At 43.2% G+C, this 22,180-nt stretch overlaps 1 protein-coding gene across 8 annotated transcripts in view; it reads right to left on the minus strand.

Moving 5' to 3' along the window:
• The window catches only part of OXR1 (oxidation resistance 1), a 236,097-nt gene that overhangs the window by 164,341 nt on the left and 49,576 nt on the right, over positions 1 to 22,180 (minus strand). For 4 of the 8 annotated variants that reach the window (XM_083516641.1, XM_083516642.1, XM_083516646.1 and 1 more), the window contains exons 2-3: positions 19,460 to 19,542; positions 3,008 to 3,052 (exon numbers count right to left, since the gene is read on the minus strand). In XM_083516641.1, coding sequence (XP_083372767.1) covers positions 3,008 to 3,052; positions 19,460 to 19,476 — 62 coding nt within the window. In that variant the 5' untranslated portion in view covers positions 19,477 to 19,542. The remainder of the gene's footprint in view (positions 1 to 3,007; positions 3,053 to 19,459; positions 19,543 to 22,180) is intronic. The other 4 variants (XM_083516645.1, XM_083516644.1, XM_083516643.1 and 1 more) reach the window with 1 other exon arrangement.

A 22,180-nucleotide genomic window follows, 5' to 3' on the forward strand; every position in this document is an offset into this window, starting at 1 on the left:
ACGCAAGTGCAGTTGAGGGAAGCAAAGAAAGGGCAAGAATGCTGCAGGGTTTGGGCAAATGAACTGTGCACAGATGCACAAAGATGCACCACCACTCCCTTTTTTGCCAGAAGAAGCCCAACTGCTGAATGTCAGGAGTGGGGAGCCCTCAATTCCCCTTCCCCTGGAGATAGATTTGGGCCATAGCTCAGTGGCAGGGCACATGCTTTCTACAACGATGGTCTTAGAGCCAATCCCTGGCATCTCTTGTTAAAAGGTTTAAGTAGCAGGTGATGTCTGAGACCCTGGAGGACCACTGATAGATAGAGTGTAGACATACTGAGTGAGGTGGACCAATTGTCTGTCCTGGTACAAGGCAGCTTCCTATTGTCCCATGAGACTGAATGACGGCAGTTCACTTGTGCACACGTAAATTGTGACGGGCACTTGCAGGCATGAGGACCAGGCATCCAGTTTCACCAGCCACTGAACCATCCCCAAGTGCAGCCTGTTCACATTTATGCTATAGACCTCTATAGCTAGACAGGTCAAATAGAAAACAATATAAACCCTGCAATGATCACAATCCTAGTCCACAGACTAGTAGACCGTAAGGCTCAGCACTGCATAATGTATTGGTTTGGAGCCCAAACTCATGTTTCACGCTGGTAACATTGTCCCATGCATGAGGAAGGGCAAGTAGGTCCTGGAGATGTGCCCAGAATTCCAGTTAACTCGGCCACTTCCTTGTGTGGCAGAATGCAAGTCTCCTCTCTGCCCACACCTGACTGGCACAAGTCCTCGCGCCAGGGTCAATCTGGACTTGATGCACCAATGACTCATCCCAAGTTGTTGTTTCCCTCCCTGCACAGATCTAACAATACAACTCACCATTAAGTGCTTTTGCACTGGACTGGACTTTGGTTTCTGCTGTTGTGTGAATAGTAAAAAGGTAAAGGTAAAGGACCCTTGACAGTTAAGTCCAGTCGCAGACCACTCTGGGGTTGTGGCACCTATCTTGCTTTACAGGCCAAGGGAGCAGGCGTTTGTCCGCAGAGAGTTCTTCCGGTCATGTGGCCAGCATGACTAAGCCACTTCTGGCGCAACGGAACACTGAAACCAGAGCAGCGCACGGAAACGATGTTTACCTTCCCACCGGAGTGGTACCTATTTATCTACTTGCACTGGCGTGCTTTCAGACTGCTAGGTTGGCAGGAGCAGGGACCGAACAACAGGAGCTCACCCCGTCGCAGGGATTCAAACCGCCGACCTTCTGATCGGCAAGCCCAAGAGGCTCAGTGGTTTAGACCACAGTGCCACCCGCGTCCCTGTGAATAGTAGCAATACCAAATAAAAGGAGTTGCTTATGATCATGTAGGCATTTGTGAAAGGGGTAAAACCACTCAAGGCACATTTCAGAAAACCACCCCTGCTGCCAAACTGCAAAAGAAGCTCTGAAGTGACTTAGCTCTGTTTCAGCGGCTCCAATCACAGCAGTTCAAGAGAGGAGAGCTGGGAGTTCTACTTTATTTCATTCTAAGTTATCTTATAGCCCAAGGCAGAAGCAGCTGATAGGCATTATTAACTCCTCTTGGTGTCCTCCCCAACAGTTAAGCTGCTCTTGTTGCTTATGCCGATAAGTCACTACAGTAAGGCGTTCTTTAAACCTCCTTGCACTCAATTAGGTTGTAACACCCATCTGTATCCAAACTTAATGACATGCAATTTCATGCAAAGCTTATAGTTGCAAGGCTGGAAGTTGCCGCATGCTGACTACTTTTATCTTTCCTGGTGTAGAGCAGGAAGGAGAAAGTCAACAACAACAAAAACCACGAACATTAACTTTTGTAATAATGTATTTGTAGGTTTGAAAGGTTGAAAACACACTGATGGTGGAGGGGATACAAGAAGCAACATAAGGGTTAAGTCAGTCAAGGTAAACAATAGGAAAATATAAATATCTACAAAATAGCAAAGACGCTGTTTTCACTGGAGACGTAGTAGGGTAAACTAAACATTGCATTATATTTGCGATCACATTCAATGTCTCTTGTTTGCTTTAATTCAGCAGTGGGAACCTTCTGGGCCCCCAGTTGTTGCTAAACGGCAACTCCCATCATCCCCAACAAGCATGGGCAATAGCCCAGGATCATGGGAGTTGTAGTTCAGCAACATCTGGAGGGCCAAAAGGTTCCCCACACCTTTTTTTTCCCCCAACAGCAACTGGGTGTGGAGGAAGAGGAAATTAGGTTTCGGGCTGTGAGATGCAGAGAGGGAGGTTTTCACACCCTTTCCTTCTGCACTGCAATCCTAGTGAAAAATCCCCAACATCCTGGCACAACCAGCCCTACTGTTAGGCAGAGTGAAGCAGCTGCCTCACACAGCAGACTGCAGAGAGCTGGGAGCAGCAGCAAGATGCTGGAGGGCAGAGCTGGGAGTGTCACATTACCTTGTGCCCCTTAAGTGAGCTCTGCTGCCCGCAAGGGTGGTGAAGGATACTGCCCAATTATCAGCGTCAAAGGAAGATTTCACTGCTTATCTGGTCAGGTTCTGGATAAGGAATTGCCACAGGGGTGTCAGTTCACTTCAGGCAGCAAAATGTCTTGGACTGGCCGTGCTCTCCTTGCCAACACTCAGGTGCTATTTATCCCATGAGGGGAACTGCTCTTGGTAGCAATAACCACTTCTCTGCCATAGCAAATAATAGCAGCTGTGTGTGTGATTTTGGTGGGACTCAGACACGGCATAAAGGTTTTGCCCTCTCCCCACATGCAGTTGCCCCAGTTCCTTATTAGGCTACCCACAAGTGCTTGTTGTTGCTGTTGTTTTTAGCAAAACATTGAATATGATCACACACTTTTGGTGATGCTGGTCTCTCCCTTTTGATGGTGCTGTATTCTCTCTTCAGTCCATCAGCTAAAACCTATTCATTTACGGAAACAACGGTTTTAGCCATGGATCCTAAACAAACACAGCTCAGCGCTTCCCGGAATGCACAGCATGCATGCAAAGTGAATCTAATACTCACTGAGTGGCCTCGGGTGAGTGACTATCTCTCAGTCTCAGTTCCCATCTGCAAAAGCAAGAATAACGTTCTACCTCATGGGACAGTAAAGATGGATGCAAGAAGAAAGGAAGAGCAATTTGCACAGAGTTGCTATAGATCACAGGAAATGCAAATAATTATGAAATAATATAGTTCATAGAAATGTTCTTAACATGACTATTAAAACGTAAGCGTAAAGCTTCAACAACATTCTTAACTGATTACTTCAAAAATACCAAAGTTCATATACATATGTGTGACACTTTTGTTATATGTTGTAATCTAATTTCAAACAAATAACATACCAGAGCTGCTCGGAAAATGACAATCCTATTTTGTTTTTTGCCTGCCCATTTCAGAGCTGTTCCATGCCTCCAAATGTTTTTATTTGCTTTCATTTTTATATTTTTACTGACACTCTTTAAGTAGCAGAGAGAGCAGCTCCGGAGAACAGAGAATAGCTGCTGCCAAACACTAGCCTTTAAAATCTTGCCAGAGCTGAATTCTGCTGTAATCCACTCTTAATGTACCCCAAGCCACAATCTGTATCACATCCTTGTCTGTGACCCAGCAGTTCATCCAGAAAGCGTCTAGAAGAAGCCAAGTAAAAAGTGAAGATAGATTTTGGCTAAGCATAAAAGTCCCCATTCAATGGATGCAGAGTCTCACGGCTTTAAGTACATTATTTCTCTGGAAATGGTGCACAACACACAAGGCCAAATGCCAAGTTATATTTAGCAGATATTTTAAAAGACTGTTATGCTGCCCTTTAAGTATGTGCACTGCAAGGATAGTGACATCAGGCCCATTCAGATGCATAACCACACATTAGACCAATGAGTAGCCACAGCCCTGCCATTGCACATGTTGACTACCCTCCCCCCCATCCCTGGCACCTGTGCAAACGTCTGCAAGGAGGATGCTGAGCATGAAGGCATCCAAGTGATCTGGGAACCTGAGCAACCGAGGCTTCAGACTGCATGGCAGAATTTTACACAAGGCCCCCTTGCTGCAGATGCATGCGCAATATGTGCAGATGCAAGGGCAGAGCTAGTCACGGTCTGCAACATCGAGGACATGTGTGGCTACTTGGTGAGGCTTCATTCATGTTCTGGCTTTGCACATAGAATATACGACAGTTAGACTGCATGATACTCCATGCCGCACAAGACAAGAGGAATCACATGGCTGCTGTACTGATTCACGAAAGCAGCAAAGACACATACAACTGCAAAGGAGGACATTTGCACACACAGAACTGCAAAGGAAGACGTTCAGAGAATTTTGGGGAGAGCCTGGGAGGTGGAACTGGAGGCAAAAGACTGGACTTAATCCAGATATTTGCTTCAGCCAAGCATCTTTTAGAGATGTCTGTGTTTCCCCCTTCCTGCCCTGCATCTACACTTGCCCTGTCCCTTGTCACCCATCTATGCATGTGCCTACTACCAAATCTGGCAGCAGGGCCCAGGTGCTTTACTCCTTGTGCCACAGGGACAGTTTACAGGGAGAGAGGTTGGCTGGCCTGAGCCAATGGCAGTCAGCCCAAGAGGAATCAGGTAGCCTGGAGAGCCATTAGGGATCCTTCTATCTAAGAACTCTCAAAGCATCTATCTGGGCAACTTGTGGATACACAAAGGTGTCAAAGAAGCTTTAGCCTTGCCTTGGACCACAAACCCATCCTTAACCATCCGGCCTTCTTGATCCCAGTCACCTAATCTGGCATCTGATTCATCAACCTGTCTCCAGTGTCCTCTACCTCCAGCTTCTTGGAACCATGTTTACCAGGCTCAGAGCCCAACCACTGGCCTGTTTGGACTGTGCTTTTTGCCTTTCTCTGATTTGCTATTTTTCCCTGGCAGCTATTTTCAACCCTGGACTCCAGTTCTCCTTGTGAACTGGTGACTGACTGAACTGTCTTCTCACTTCCTCCATGTGCGAATTCATCTTCAGTAAACGAGAGAGAGAAAGAGGGAGATCTGGCTTAAAATGAACAAGTTCCACCTCCTCCATGACACATGTACACAAATCATGTAAGTTTAGGAAGCCAAATGCATTTGTTATCATCATTCCCCAACAGTTATCTTGAATAAGGAATAAAGCAAAGTACAGCTCTTAACTCTAAAGGCAAAATAAATACCTCTTCACTGTGCCTGCCCAGAACCCGTGTGTTTAAATTCCTGGCTTCAGTGAGCCAAGTTCACTTGCACAAAGCAAGTTTGCCTCATTCAGATATGACTGAAAAAGCTTCATTCCATTAGCGCGGCTGCCTTTCTCATTCAAATCCCCCTCACAAGCCACTTCTGATAGTCAACACACATTCTCCATAACAGCTATTTCATGTCAAAGCAGAAAGATCAACATCAAGCGGCATGAGCTTTGAAGCATCTCCCCCACCCCCGATTCATTTAGAGATTGTGAATTATAACACATTCATGTCTTATCAGATTGCTCTGCAATAAGTCCTGATTGTTAGCAATTTCAATGGATCCTTGAATCCAGGGAGTTCAGCTACTGTGTTGAGTCTCAGTACCAGTTCCTTAGCACCTTACAAGATTAATGCAACACTGATCGTGACAATGTGCCTTTTTAGAGAGCTTTTTACAGTATGCTGAAAATATTTTGTTAGAGGCAGCATGCCTCTTAATAGCATCTGTTTGTGCAGGTTGGCAGAATGCTGTTGTGCTCATGTCCATCTTACAGGCTTCCTTCAAGCATCTGGTTGGCTCTTGTGAGAACAGGCGCTGGACCGGATGGGCCATTGGCCTGGCCCAGTAGTTTGTCTTATGTTCTTATTGTGAGAGAACCCGATGATAAATCTGTGGTCTATCTAGCCTAGTAATCACCCTGTTTCTGGAGCTGGATCACCATTCTTCATGTGATGAAGGTGAGGAGGACTCCCAAGGCAAGTTAAACATATTTCATCTGACAATCTCTTATGTATATTGAGCTGTGTAAAATTTGGCCGTCTTTTGATTAGTGAAGTAGCTGAGTTTCCATCTGGAATGTCACAGATATCTGCTTTTTCCACCAAAGCTTTATAAGCCTAAAAATACTGGGCTGGGGGGGGGGCGGACTTACTCAGGGCTTAGATTTTACTAGGCTATCCAAGATAATAATAAATGAAAATGCAGAAGGGAATGTTTCAAGGCAAGGGAGTCAACCTTTCTTAGCAAGCAGGGAACAATTTGTCTGTATTTCTGATGGCAGCTCTGTCAATATATATATCCCTAGAATTATCACTCTGCTCATTTTAGGAGCAGACTTCTTACCCATCAGCCTCTCTTGCAAAGGACAGTAATATATAAAGCACAATCCTTAATCCTATATTTTATTGAAAAGCTGTCCAACAAAGAAAATTTAACGCTTGCCATCTTCTCTCAAATCTCACTGGAGGCTCCAACCAGGAGTAATTTGTGTTCTGCCCCAAGGAGGTTCTTAACTCATTACGTAAGCCTTCCCAACACTGCACAGGAAATTGCTATTACTATCCGTAAGTTTTTTTAGAAGGCAATCATTTTGGTCCTACTGTAGCTGCCATGGCCCAAACCTCAAGCTTAGAGTCAGAAGACGACGACAGCCTGGCTGGATCTAAGGCTGCTATGACACTGGCTGTAGTGGTGGGTCAGGCTCCCAAAACTGCGAGGCCACCAAACCAAAGCCCACCAAACCCAGGACCCCATGAGAAAGTTACCTTGAGCTTGAGGAGCCAAGTGGCTCCTTCACTACCATGCCTGCCAAACAGCATGCCTGGCAGGAGACCCCAAAATAGAGAAAGAAAACCCCTGTGCCCAGGCCAGGCTTCTGGCCCTCTTAAAGTCTTCTTTAAGCAAGGGGTTGGGACTAAAGACAGGTAGGCTGAACAGCTGAACAGCCTTCAACAACCTCAGGCGATCCAGATGTTGTTAGACTACAATTCCCATTGTCCCTACTGGCTGGGGTTTATGGGAGTTAAGAGTTCAACAAGGTGTGGAAGGAATGGGGAAGGCTGGGCAAGAGACAGGTTCCTAAGGGCTTCAATCTATTTTTGTTGGAGCAATTTGCTCAGACAGAGCTATCCATGGTTCATTACACTCTCCTTATTGGGACCAGCACAAGACACCAGGCACAGAAAGAATATGAATCATCAAAAACAGAATTCACTGAACATACCGATGGCATATTCAATTTCATTTTAAGTACTGCTTTGCACCCTTTTGCTTACTTCTCCCATTTATATTCTTCAAAGGAATGTATAGAAGCTTCTCTTATCCTTTGACATAGGTCAGCCAGAGAAAGAATGAGTGCTTCAAGGCAGCCAATAAATTCTACAGCTGGATGCGGATTTGAACCCAGGTGTCCTAACTATTACACTTCACTGGTTAACTGGCAATACTAGTCTGTCTGTGCGCACTAGACTACAGCTAGAAATTCTATTTTCTGCTGACTCTGTTAAGTTCTTTTACCATAATATCCTAGAACCTGATATAGATTATAGAATTTGCTTCTGATCTGTATTGTACTGTGCTCTAGGCTTGCCAAATAACTCAGGCTAAAAGTTTGAATAACAACACCACCACCACATGGGAGAACTGCTTAGTCGTAGCTGTAACATTTCAGTTCATTAATCGTCAAGAGCAATAGGCAGACAGATATATAAAGCTCTCTAATACAAATGAAGACTTAGCTGAATGTAACCGATACATCCTATGTGTGAGAGTAACAGGACAGATCTTGTTACCTTTCTGTAATAATAGCTTTACCATACTTCCTGTTTACATGACTTATGTGAAGGCACCTCTAAAGTCTTCCACTCAATACTGTACTGCAACATCCAGCTTTTAACAGGGCCAAAATTACAGTTTAACATCTGAAGGAAAGATCTGAAAAGCTGCCCCAATTCCCCCCTCCCCAAAAGATCCACACCACCAAAAGAAGGATTCTGTGGATTGTCAAGTTTTTTGGTGGGTAGATAATTTCTTATCTGAGCTGGTGTTTTGGTGCCAATGATGGGCAGGGAAGAAAGTACATTTAGCACTGTCACACTCTACCTCAATATGCTTAACTCATTAACTCATATGAAGATCCACTCAAAACACAGGGAAAGGCATGATGGCAGAGAGTTGGTAAAATCAGGAATATATAAAGCAAGTGGAAGAGAGAGAAAGTATGTCACCCTTTCTCAAAATATGAGAACTCCAAGCTAAGGCCTACTTCCAAACAGCCAGCACTAGCCAAAACCAAAGGGGGCAGGTAAGCCCTGGAACTGCAAAGGTGAGTAAAGGAAGCTATGCTGCTTCCTCTTTTGTGCCCCATGGCAGGAGCTTTGCTTCTCCCACTCTCAAGATATTAGAAATTGGGTGTTACCTAATGATTGGTGGTACGTTGAGGACATCATCGGAGGAGTGTTTCCAGCTACCCCACCCCTTCCTTTTGGAAGGCTCGCAAGCTGCTGCAGGAGACAGGCTGTGAGCAACAGCACGGGAAATGTTTCTCAGACCTAGATGTTTCCCTGTTATTTCTCTAGCACCAGGAGTTGTAAAGTTGTTAATGTAATGTTTTTATATTTATAACACTGAATTTTATTTTATTTTTTGTAATTATATTTGCTATTGTGTTGTTTTGCTGTGTTATTACGATTTTTTTTTTTTGCACTGCTTGGTTTTTGAAATGCATCCCTGTTTTCTTTGTTGTAAGCCACTTTGAGCATGATTGTGTGTGTGTGTGTGTGTGTGTGTGTGTGTGTGTGTGTAAAAGTGGCATACAACTAAAATTATAAATGAGTGAACGGCAAGCAAGAAGAAATGTATGAATAACCAGAGACGAGTGGTGATGGGCTCCAGTTTAGACAACTTAAATAAAAAGATTAGACCTAGGCAAGATTAGATCTAGGTAGATTGAGGGTTATATTGTGGAATTCCAGAAGCTGGAGAAAATCAGGGAATGGATATCACTTTCACATTTTCCACATATTTCTCCAGTGGACTGCTTTGATTTGCCTTGCCCCTTACAGAATCGGCTGCAGTAGCTTTTCTCACAAGGCTGATGTTTTCATTCCTGCGTGAAAGCATCTGAAAGGTGCGTCTGGCTTATGGAATATGTTTCTGGAAACAAAAATGTGCAATTGCATTATCTTGATCTGATTCTGCAAAGAAATTCTTCTATTCTTATGGGGCTGGTAGAATCTAAAAAGAAGATGCATATACATGTTTGCTTTGGAACCCTTGCTTTCTCCTGGCTGCTAAATCCTTTTCTGGGACTTTATATTTGGGCAGGATTTCATCGTGTCAATCTTACCACACTGTCCCCTTAAAATGCTTTGATAGCTTATGCAATTTTCTGATTATCTGGTCATTCATATTTGTATCCTGTTTAAACTTTGTTCCCAAAACTTGTGCAATTACAGAGTTGAGAATCACTTTTGAGGTATGAGTGACTAATCTTTTGGCAGGGATGCGGGAGGATTAATGGCTTTATGGCAAAACAACATTACTAGCAGCAGACCCATCTGCCTGCAAAGAAACAGCAAAGAGGAAATGCAATTTTCCCATGGCAGGTCAAACTCATTTAACAATGTGCAGCAGCTGTTAAAAAGGACACAGAAACTTTAGACCATATGATTACTAAGGGGGGGAATCATCTAACTCACCCAGGAGAGTACCTCTGTCTTAAATTTTATTATACTTTTGCCATCTCATCATAATAGCCCTCCCAGAAGAGCTACAGCAGAATGTCTCACCACATCCTTTGTCACCTATCCTAAATTCAGTGTAGTCAATGCAGAACCTAGCAAGTGAATGTTGCCATTATACCACACAAAAAGTAATTTCCCCCCAGGGATTACAGCAATTATTATTGGCCAAGTACTTATTTTGACATTAAGAGCTCATTTAAGAGCATGCATGTTTGTCAGAGGCCAAAGGGATTACTTTCGGTGTTGTAAATTATGCTCCTGTCTCATGTATTTATTTGTTTATTAAGGTACCTATCTACCACCAACCCATACAGTGTAGAGCAATATATACAATAAGATATGACCTACCATAAAAGCAGTACATACCTTTCATTCTGTACAGTGCCACACATACCTCAAACACAACATTAGTAGTACAATTCAAGAATTCTCTTTGTTTTAAATGACAGAAGAGAATGCACTTCACTCTTTCCTCACAGTATTCTAGCTTTAAATTTGTTGGTAATTTTTTAAAAAGTTTTTTTGTGGTATTAAAGTAGAAAGTTTTATAACAAAACTCATCTAGGTTTGACAGTTAGTCACTAGCCATGTTGAGGTGACATGACTTTTGATTCTGTTTCATGGCTTTTTCCTCCCCTGCACCTACTCAATCTCTTTTTATTCCACACACACTAATTTCAGCACCAAGGACACTTCCACGCTGCCTGTATACTATTTCAAACCAATCACTTTAGGTTGAGGTAATTGTTTTGCATCTGAAGGCAGCCCTGAATTTAATGTTTGACGTTTGTTGTGCTTTTATTATGTTGTAAGCCACCTAAAGTGGCTGGGGCAACGCAGTCAGATGGGCAGGGTATAAGTAATAAAAAAACTACAACTACTACTACTACTATTATTATTATTATTATTATTATTATTATTATTATTATTATTATTATTATATTACTTGCCATCTAAGACAGCATTAGACTTCTTTATTTTTAAAGAATTCAAAATTCAATGGAAACCAATACAGAAAGATTAATGCAACTTCCAAAGCCACCATTTTCCATTTTCCTAATAAAGATCCTAAGTTGCTAATTACTTCAGCCATTGTGGCAGCGAACATCTGCTTGCACACTTTTATCTTCCTAGTGGCCTAATGAGATTAAAAAAGCTGATGCATTTTTGAAGCAGGGATTGTTTGTGGCTTACAAGCTGTCCTGTCAATTATTTCTTTCAGCAAAAGTGGTGAATTACACTAAAACTAGAGGCTTGGAAACCCAACGTTCTGCTGGTTTGTTTACTAATGAAACATTCCCCTCCTGTAGATGGATCAGACCTGATCCACAGCTTCTAGGCTCCTACTTGATAGTTTAGAAAGAATTGTAAAGCACACCACTTGCATCAGGCATTCGCTTATTGCAATTGTCATTTGTCTTCCATTGTTATATTGTCTAATATTAGATGGTCGGCTTGTAAATTGTGTTTTTGTTATGGTACCTTCTCTTGAAGCTTTTTTGGAAATGTGGTATATTAATATTCTAAGTAATAAATATAAATACAGACTTCCCCAGAGCCTTATCCCGATAGACTAGCTCATTTGCTTGATTACCCTTTGAACAGAATTGGGGTGAGGAACCTTTGGCCCTCCAAATGTTGCTAACTAAAACTCCCATCAGCCCCAGCAAGAATTATTGATGCTTGGGGAGGGTGTGAGTTGTAGTTCAACAATATCTGGGGGGACAAAAAATTCCCCATGCCTGATCAACAGAAGCAGAAGCAGAAGCAGAAGACGAAAAAGAAGAAGAAGAAGAAGAAGAAGAAGAAGAAGAAGAAGAAGAAGAAGAAAAGAAGTTGTTGTTTTAATCAACTTCTACACAATTATTTCAAGGCAATACAAAATTTTAAAAAACTGCAAAATCCCCAGTTACATATGCACACACAAGAACTACAGCAACTAAATTTAAAACAAAACTAAAATACAAAATAGACACTCATGGCAAAGACTCATTAATCCATCTGATAAAGCTTATTAGAACAAAAATGTTTTCAGTTGTCTCTAGAAAGTGGGTGCCTGCCATATCTTTAAAGGAAGGCTATTCCACAAACCAGGGGCAGATGTAGAGATATAATGTGGTGCTGCCCCTGAAGACTTTCTGAAGGCTTCAGTAGTGAAGCAACAAAATACTCCACATTCTTACAGGACCCGATAGCTAGTATATATAACCATTTTGCTCCCTTCTTTCCACTCCCTAATATGCGCAAGAAACAGCAGGGAAGCAATTCCTGCATATTAACTATGGAAAATACCCATTTATAGAGTAAGTATTTTTTTTCCAAGCTGGCAATATTTTCATAAAGAGATATTCTTTATCTGAAATTCATCTGGGTGTTATCAAGAAATCATTCTTCAGTACATCTGGAGCAGAGTTAAATTTTCTTTCCTGGGAGCCTTTGATTACCTCTCTGCATGCAGCGACGTGTGCTTAATTAAAACTTTAATGGAAAGTGCCATTAAAAATAGACACACAACGCATACCAAATTGTACTTAAGACTCCCCACCAGAAAATCGACAGAGGTGTATCTCCCTGGAACTGAAATGGCAACAGCGTTTAACTTGAAGTACCCTCAAATTGTGAGATTTATAGCCATGTTACATATAAATATTGTACTGCCATAAAAAGGCAACATATGGCAAGAGACATTTGTTAGTATTTCATGGTGTCTGATAAAAGCACCATACCCATTTTGCACTGTAGGCTAAATAACTGACAGTACCATTCTAATGATGTCCAAATGGGATTTATTCACATGGTTGGATTAACACATTTTTAAAATGCTTATGCTGATGATAATAAAGTTTTGTAGAAAGAATAGGATTGTCATAGATCTTTGCTTTTACCTGCTGGCAACGGCATTCCTAACAAGTAAGTCTGAACAAAAATGCACCTATAGCTACAGATGTTCCTACTGTATACTCAATCAGATTGTATGGGATTTTTTTGGTTAATGAAAACCAATGTTTTCATACATTAATCTTTTACGATTACAGATTTTGACAATAAATTTGTAAACAGGTAGATAGCAAGCTGTGGGGTTCAAGCAATAATTAATCAAACTGAAAAGTATGCATTAACTTGGCAAAAAAAAAACCTTGCATTTTAGCTGAGAAAAATTAACTGAGGTGGCCTGGGAAAGATTTTGAAATTGCCAGGTCACATGACTGAGCTGAACAGGCTTATGATCCAGGCTAAGTCCCTCGTCTCTGGTTATGTTTCCACCATGTCCCTTGCACATCACTTTTTTAGAGCTTATGCCAGTTTAAGATCCACTGGGCTCAGCTCACCCAGCTGGCTACCTGTTGAGACGGGATAGGGTTGTCAGGGGGGGGGGGAATGCTGGCATATCTCTGCCTATGTTGAGGATGAGGAAGTTAAGACACCGTTGTGCAGCTGTGCTGGGGTCTCCCGGCTCAGCCGGAGATCTGCTGGATCCTAGCTCACTCAGCCTGTCAGATCTTGCTCTGGGTTGTTCCCTTAGTTGCCGATGTCAACATCTCTAGGCAACATACAACAAAGGAGTTAAAAGAAGCAAGGTGTTTTACTATTAATAAGGTGTTGTATTATTGGGATATCTTACTGATTAATAGTAAAACACCTTCTGTTCTGTTCTGAACAACTTTTAAATGTACAGGAGCTTTTTACATTTGGACACCACATTTATTCAAAACAATTATTGCAGAACACAATAAATTGATTTTATAAATTGATTCCTTTCTTGCTCTGCTTTTTGAAAGGCTTTTGAAATCAGTTCTCTGTTCATTTTGGTTCTACCTGTTTGTTTTCTTACTTTAACAAAATTAACAAATGTCATATGAAATAGCTACTCAAGAACCAGACCCGAATTTCTGTACTGTCTCTTCTATTCTGGTGGAGTCTGGCTTAAAATATATACATATAATGGGCTTGCAACTAAATCACATGCAATCTTCCACTCCTCCCATAACCACAAAAAGATTCTCTACAATATACTGTATGAAATCTGTGAGGCTGACTTTATCGGCATGTGCTCTGTTGGTTTTGTAAAATAAATTCTGTGTAAAACACATTTATACTTTGAGATTCTGTCCTGCTTAAAGCATGCCTTACTGAATAAGTAAACAATGCAACCTGATTTCTGCATCCTGGGGCAAGTTGGTAGCAGAGTGACAGGCAATAACATCTCAATAGAACTGACATGCAAGATTCCTTGCATTTTATTTCACCCATCTACTTGCAAGTCTGAGTTTGTGATTGTAAAGAGAGTGGTCTACATGTTCACAGCAGCAAATATCAAGAGGCAATCCTTGGCATTCAAACATTAATCCCTGGAACAGAGTTGGCTGTCCTGACTTCTGCCCCAAAACATGACAGCAGGTGCTCTTACTTGTATGTAAGTAAGCAATCTTTACTAAAGCAGAGTAATGGTACAGACTCAGAAGGGAGAAAGGAGCTAATCCACTCACCAGAGTGGTGCATGCTCTGGTTATCTCCTGCTTGGACTACTGCAATGCGCTCTACGTGGGGCTACCTTTGAAGGTGACCCGGAAACTACAATTAATCCAGAATGCGGCAGCTAGACTGGTGACTGGGAATAGCCACCGAGACCATATAACACTGGTCCTGAAAGACCTACATTGGCTCCCAGTATGTTTCCGAGCACAATTAAGTATTGGTGCTGACCTTTAACACCCTAAATGGCCTTGGCCCAGTATACCTGAAGGAGCGTCTCCACCCCCATCATTCAACCCGGACACTGAGGTCCAGCGCCGAGGGCCCTCTGGCGGTTCCCCTACTGCGAGAAATGAGGTTACAGAGAACCAGGCAGAGGGCTTTCTTGGTAGTGGCGCCCACCCTGTGGAACACCCTCCCATCAGATGTCAAGGAAATAAACAACTATCAGACTTTTAGAAGACATCTGAAGGCAGCCCTGTTTAGGGAGGTTTTAATGTCTGATGTTTTATTGTGCTTTTAATTCTGTTGGGAGCCACCCAGATGAGCCAGATGAGAGGAGTATAAATAACAATCATCATCATCATCATCCAACCTTGGAGCTTTCATAAGGCAAAAGGTTAGCAAGGATGAGCATTGGCTCGGTTCATGAGCCCAGTGACAAAAAATTCAAGGCTGCATGGGGGCTGAGAAGTTGCTGAAACAAGTTTCCACACCCACCTGGCAAGCTTTAAAGGTGAGGCAGGGTGCAGCCCTTACTTATGTGAATATTCCTGTAGGACCGTCTCACCTGCAAGCTGACACTAAATGTAGATAGAAGCATTACCTTGTCCTGGGAGAGATTGCTGAACCTGTCTCCCTCTCTCAGTTCCGTTTGGCCACCCCAGGCTGTGCTTGGAAGCCTTCCCAAGACTCTGGCAGGGCCCTCATCCACACAGAAGAGGGGGGAGCAGCTGGGACACCTGCCCCAACCTTGGAGCCAGTTGTGCTCCATGTGTTCCAGCCCCACATTTCCATCCCTTCTCATCTCTGCCCAGAGTCTGCCATCCTGTGCCTGAGCCCAAAAGCACCAAGGGATTCATGACATCTGCACTGAACAGCAGAACTAGCCTCCCTCTTGTCACTGTCAGACAATCTTTAAATAAAAACCAATGTTTAAACAGTTGATGTTTGCACTTGCAAAAGAATACAGCATGTCAATGATCTGCAAGAGACCATCCTAGACAAGAAGCCATTCTATAGATAAATGTGTGAATTAACATTTACAAAAAAAACCCCTCCAAAACAGCCTGTCTGTTGCAATCATCACATATACTTGCCACCCACAACAGACCAACTGAAGCACAAGCCCTGTTGCTCACATGTTGTAATATCATTCAATTTGTGTGCCAAAAAAGTAAGAAAATACCACTAAGTTCCATGCACAAGATACGGGAATAAAATGAAAAACATTCTGCTTTAATCAGCTATTGCACTGCCAGTTCATTCCAGAAATAGATTTCAGCAATATATAACAAAAATACACAGAAAGAAACAGAAGATGCAAAACTTTTGAGAGAGAAATAATTGAGCCAGTTATAGTATATCATGAATAAGTAATCTAGACCTGCGTTAAATATAGGCATCCAATTAATAGCCATTACTAACTTAGGTCTATTAATTTCATTGGGTCTACTCTAAATAAAATTAGTTGTCAACAAGCCTTCATTTCTAGGTCTCTTTTGAATGCAGCTGCTTTTCATTCCTAAATACCTCTTTCCACTTCTATGAATCTTTTTAAAGAAATTGTGAAGGTGATGGCAATAGCTTCCTATTCAAACCTAGGCTAAAGAAATCTCAGCCAAATAATCCCTGACAGATGGCTATCCAAAAGTCTGTATAAAACCTTAAGTGAAGGAGAGTTTACCACCTTCTGAGATAGTCCACTCCACTGATGAGCAGTTCTTACTGTCAGAAAGCTATTCCTGATGTTTCACCAGAATCTCCCTTCTTGTAATTTGAATCCACTGGTTCGCATTCAACCCTCCAAAGCAGCAGAAAGCAAGTTTGCTCCATCGTGCATGGAATTTGCCACTTCTGCACAGCAAAAGAAATTAAAAACAACCCAACATGGAAAGCATCCTAAACATATAATAACGGACAGGAAGGAGGACAATGCTGCAACAAAACACGAGAAAATAGTTACCTGCTATTCTCATCGTGTTAATTGCCTTTCAGGAGGTGGGAATTCCAATCGAGGGGGGGGGACATGAACTGGAAGCAAAAGGTGGGACTAGGATAAAAAAAAGTCATGCAGAGTACAAGGCAGCCAGAGTTTGACAGAGGACCACAAATAAAGCACGATTCGGTCTCATTCATCTCAATGAGACAAATTTAAGCATGCAATCCTCAGTTTATAGGAATCACACATTGCGCCCCAAATCAGACTGCTGAAAATCTTGATCTCCAGTTTCTTTATTTTAGTTTCAATTAAATGTAGTAAAGTCACATCCAAGAGCAGGAAGCTACGGTTACCAGTGTGGAGAAATCTGGGATATAAAAGCAGGGTTTGAAGCTGGTTTAAGTCCCTGACTTGTTCTTATTCTGGTATGCATTGTTTCTTTGCGTGGGAAACTATGGTCCATTGAAGATGTGTTGAACCAAAGGTGGACTGTTCCAGAAGCTCTGCTAATGCCATCTTGGTAGTCAAACCAACCCCACAATTTATTGGTATTTGTTGTAGCAATGGGTTCATATATGTTCAGATTCACTTTCTTTAATAATAATTAATAATAATAAATTTATCATTTATACCCTGACCATCCAGTCACTCTATTAGCTTTGAGATAAGGTAATTGGCTTGCTTTGATGTTATCCTTATCTGTGGGCTTGGCGCACTGGGGTGAGAGCCCAGAAAGGAGAGCTATCTGTAAGACTTGGGTATTCGCCACCTATGCCCTTATCTGGGCAGGTGGGAAGTCCTAGAAAAAATGACATATGCTGTGCTGTGTATAAAGAATGTAAGCCTGTTTGCCTGAACATGGACAAGCAATCTCCTTGCTGTAGTGCCCATCCCACAAAGGCTAGGAGAACTGGCAGGCTGATTTGCTGTAAGTCTACACTTTTCTTTAAAAAAGCACAAGAACTGATCGCTCTGGTGTTTTTTGACATCCACTCCCACAAGCCCTCCTGTGGGCCTGTGAACTTCCTGGGTTAATCACTAAGAAAGGAGGGAAGAGGTGATGGTGCATGGACAGAATGGTCATAAGGTTTATACATATATTAGCTTATTAAGTCAAGATATGTATTCTGAACATGGGTCATTTAAACCTGTCCTAAAGCTATGAGTTTAACAAAGAAACAAAGCTAAAAAAATAGGCGCATCACCTATTTTTTGTTACAGCTCGTTTGCATGTATTTGTTATATATAACCAGCTATTTTCCTTGATTATGACCTCAAAGTATGACAAAGTTATTCTCAAAGTTTCTCAGGTCTCAGCAGGCAGAGATGATTCACTAAATGCAAACCTGTGGTCAGCAGGTACTACGCTTCATACCACAGTGTTTTGCCCGCCAACCCAGCCAGTAGGGAACAAGTTTTATGCTTGAAAATGGGATTGCGATGAGATACGCAGAATCCGTTCACATTGTAAATGCCACTATGATATTAGAACACTTTCAGATTTCCTGTGAGAGCAGACCCAAACTTTTAATTCTCTTTATAGAGCAATTTAATTTTGCTCTACTTAAAATGGCATTTTCCATCAAGAGCGCCCGGGAAAGATGGTCTACTAGGGCAACCTTAAGTCTGTTCTGAGGTCACCTCCCACCTGCCTGCCTTCTTACAACCTGTCCAAGGGATGGCACTGGCTGCCAACAACAAGGGGAAGTCCTTATGAGGCTTGGAAGAAAATGGCACACATTGAGGAGAGGCCTTGGGCTCTGAGCATTATTTCCTGCCAGGGACCATGGGCTCTATGGTCAGGTGCCACAATCGGAGTGGAGGAGAGTTGGCAGCGGAGCCTCTCTCCTCGGCTGGGCTGGGCGGAACACATGCAGGAGCTGTCAAGGCAACTTCCTGGCACCAAACCGCAGTTCCACTGTGTGCTGGGCCGGGGGGTTAACCCAAGCCAAGCGGTCCAGGTCCGGTCCGGAATCCAAGGATTCCGCGAGGAGTCAGTCCAACAGGGCCAAGGCAGGTAACCGGGCTAGGTCAGGCACAAGGTCTCAGGCAGGTTCCAGCAAGCAGCAATGTTGCTCCCGCAGCCTGGGGTGGGGTCTGGCAGCCTTTTATCTCTGATGTGGTAACGGCTGGTCCTGATCCCCCAGTGACTCACCTCCCTGACCTGAAGGTGAGCACTCCTCCTGCGAGTACTCAGGTCTCTCCTTCTCTCAGACCTGAGTCTCTGCAGCTCGGGAGATGTCAGTGGGTTACTAGACCCAGAGGCCGCCTCAGCCTCTCCTAACCAAACCGGTAGTGGAGCAGCTGTAAGTGATTGCCCAGCTGAAGGCAATGAGGTAATCCCTGCATCTGGAGCCAGGGCAGGCTCAGGCCCCTGAATCGGCCCAGCCGGTGCTTATTGCAGGGCAGGGGAACCTGTGCAGACTGGGGCTCTTCAGAATCAGGCCCAGTATTGGTTCTGATGCCGCCTGAGGCAGAGGATCTGTTGCGGACTCCTGCAGCTCCGAGTCCAAGCCCGAGTCCCAGGCCATCACACACTGCAACTCTGCTCCCAGGTAAGGTCTGACCTGGGGAAGGAGTGAAGAGTCAGCAGCAGAGAACTGCCACTGCTCTGCTGGGCTGCAGTGAGCTGCAGCGGGCTCCCTCCATGCCCTGCCCCCCGAGGGGACGCGCCCTGCATGCCCGTCCCAGGCAGCAGGCACATACGCTCTGCCAGTGGTGCTAGGTGTACATATGCTACTACAGAGGGGCTCTCTCACCTGATCACCTGCATGTTGCGTATTAACTTTCCCCCTGGGGGAAGGGAGAGAACCAGCAGAGAGGAGGAAGAGCAGAAAGGGAAAGAGGGGCTTTGATTTCTCAAGGGCTGCAGCTGATCACTTAAAAAACTGTCAAGAGCTTTTTGAGTGTTGGACTTTTAACTCTTAAGCAGCCCTGTTCATTCCGGAAACTAAGCAAGTGGGCGCTCTTTCACCCCCCCCAAAAAAATTAAAGGCAAACAACAACAATTGTAATGCAGTCCTTGTATGCATGTTCATATGCTCCACATCAAGGTCTCCTGAACATTCGTTGTATCTTGTCTGGATGGATTAAAAAAGACAGAGGAAGGTGAGAAACGACAGGTACTCACCTTTTAGTGCTAAACATAATGTCAGGTGTTTTGCTTCACATTTATGAGGAATCTGCGGTCAAACCTGTCTTGTTCTTGGTGGCCTGGTTGGGAGAGAAAAACATGAAAATTTCAGGTAAAGCAGATAAGCTGGCATTACCTACCACCTTGAATAAATATTTTCCAGTAAACATGGTTTACACGACCTTGGGGAGTAAGGTCACACTGCCCACGAGCAAAAAGTCGGCACGATACAGTAAGGAAACCACTAAAAACATTGAGCAAAACTTTAAAACAGAAATATTAAACTATGCTGCTACAATGCTTGAAAGAAAAGATACAGTGATCCCCATTCAAACCCGACTTCACAATCCACACAAAGGAGTTTGAGTTATGCACTGACAATCTGGCCATCGTTCTGCATCCTCCATAAATAGCCCAGATCAAGTGTCATCCTGGGACATTATGGGGAGAAAATGGCGGAGAATATTTAGAGAAGATTCTGCTAAGTCAGGGGCATGGCGTGGGCAGTGTCTGGGGGGCCATGGCACTGAGTGCAGATTTTTGAAGGGGCGTGAAGCAGGTGCCCCCAGCGCAGCGTGGCCCGGAGCTCCTCTCTTGGGTCGCTCCAGTGGGGTTGGCCAGCAGCCAGCTTCTTCACCCAATGTACCTGAAATATACTCCGAGTCGAGAGTGGATTTCATGCTCTTTATTCAGCTCATAGTGGTAAGAAGGAATGAAAGTTCCCCCAAAATATCTGCTTTATATAGATTATTTACACAATGGGCTGCACGTGATTGGCTAATTCCGGCTAATTCTCCTGTAGGCCAATCAGGTTGTGGATTCACTTCCACCTGGAGCTTGATTGGGTAGCTCCTGTGGACCAATCATACTGCTGCATTGTTCTAGGACCAATGAGACTGCTGCATTTTGGATCCTATTGTTCTAGAACCAATCAGACTGCTGCATTTTGGATCCTATTCAACTCAGTACATAACAGCACCCCACCCCTCCAGGGTGTGCAGCTGCCCTGGGAGCTGTTTGCTCATGTAACACTGCTGTGCTAAGTGGCCTTCTTTTTCATGGAAATTTTCTCAGACTACTGAGAGATTTTGGCTCAGCTCTGCTTCCGTAAGTTAATTGCTCTCACAACACGAATATATTCAAGGATTTAGTGGCCTCTCCCTGTAAGAAAAGATGGCTATCGGAAGACATTTAGAAATGCAGAATCTCTAAGCAAATTGCATTTTGTTTGTTAAGAATACTTTCCGATTAAGTTACATTTGACTGAAAGATTTCGGCTTAAAGAAAGAAGTTTCCTCGGTTTGGGAAACGCTTTAGGGAATATGACATTGGCACAACCATTTTGATGTCATGCCAGGTAAAATGTCTTGTTAGTTCTAGCAGATGAAGCAGCCGTTCTTTTTTTAAAAAAAAAAAAAAACACGAACAAAATTCCAGCTGTATCTTTCATTACTCTGTGTTTGGGCAGTGACATTTTCATCTTGGCCTCTCCAGTTTTCTGTGATTTATCGTCACAGTTTCTCCTACTTTCTGTGGGAAGAAAATACAGAGCTCTCCTGCTTCCCTCCATCTATAAATTAAATGTGCACCTCCTTGCAGAGATTATCCTTGCACAGAAGTAGAAATAGACACCCACCATTTTTACCTCCAGAATTTGCTATCTCACCCACCCACTACAGATGCAGAACAACACCAAAGCAAGCTGTCCAGTATTCACACTAGATTAAGGTCAGTGCATTACATATATTGTTAATACTTACTTACATAACCTAACCCTCCACACACACAACTCCCATTCTAAATGTTTCCTTCCCCAGAAATTATCCTTTGTGTGTTGGTCATTATTCTACTCTTACCCCCAATGTGTGGCCTCAATTACAATGTGCTTACCTTTCTTCCTCTAGAGACATTCTCTACTTATGTACCTGTAGGGCTGATGTGGGAGACAGAAACACCAATTCACTCAGACCCTTTACTCCCAATGGCCACCAACTGGGATTTGAGAGTAATTTTCCAACCCCAGAAAGTTTTTCAGAAAACATGTGTGTTCAGGTCTTTAGAAAAGCCGGCACTAGTTTCTTTGAATAAAAGAAAATTGCCAATGGAAAGTAGCTCCCATAATTTTTTTGGGGGGAGAGACCTGTGACTGCTTAAAGCGGTAGCATATTGATTGAAATCTGTGGTTCTCAAAGGATGTGGTACACCACGCTGCTGTACCAGGAGAGGATGGTAAGTGTGGCAGGAAGATTCAAGGACAACCAAAGAAACATTTAAATATTTCAGTGTAGTGTAGTATCAAAATACTATCACCCTGCGACGGTATCACAAAATAGTATCACCCCACGACGGAGTGAGCTCCCATTGCTCTGTCCCAGATCCTGCCAACCTAGCAGTTCGAAAGCATGCCAGTAGATAAATAGATACCGCTCCAGTGGAAAGGTAAATGGCGTTTCCGTGTGCTCTGGCTTCCATCATGGTGATCCGTTGTGTCAGAAGCGGTTTAGTCATGGCCACATTACCCAGAAAGCTGTCTGTGGACAAACGCCAGCTCCCTTGGCCTGAAAGCGAGATGAGCCCCGTAACGCCATAGTCACCTTTGACTGGACTTAACCGCCCAGGGGTCCTTTACTTTTACCTTTTACCTAGTATCTATCTATCTATCTATCTATCATCTATCTATCTATCTATCTATCTATCTATCTATCTATCTATCTATCT

The sequence above is a fragment of the Podarcis liolepis genome, assembly GCF_965112155.1.
Source record: "Podarcis liolepis genome assembly, chromosome: 8".
NCBI lineage: Eukaryota > Metazoa > Chordata > Lepidosauria > Squamata > Lacertidae > Podarcis > Podarcis liolepis.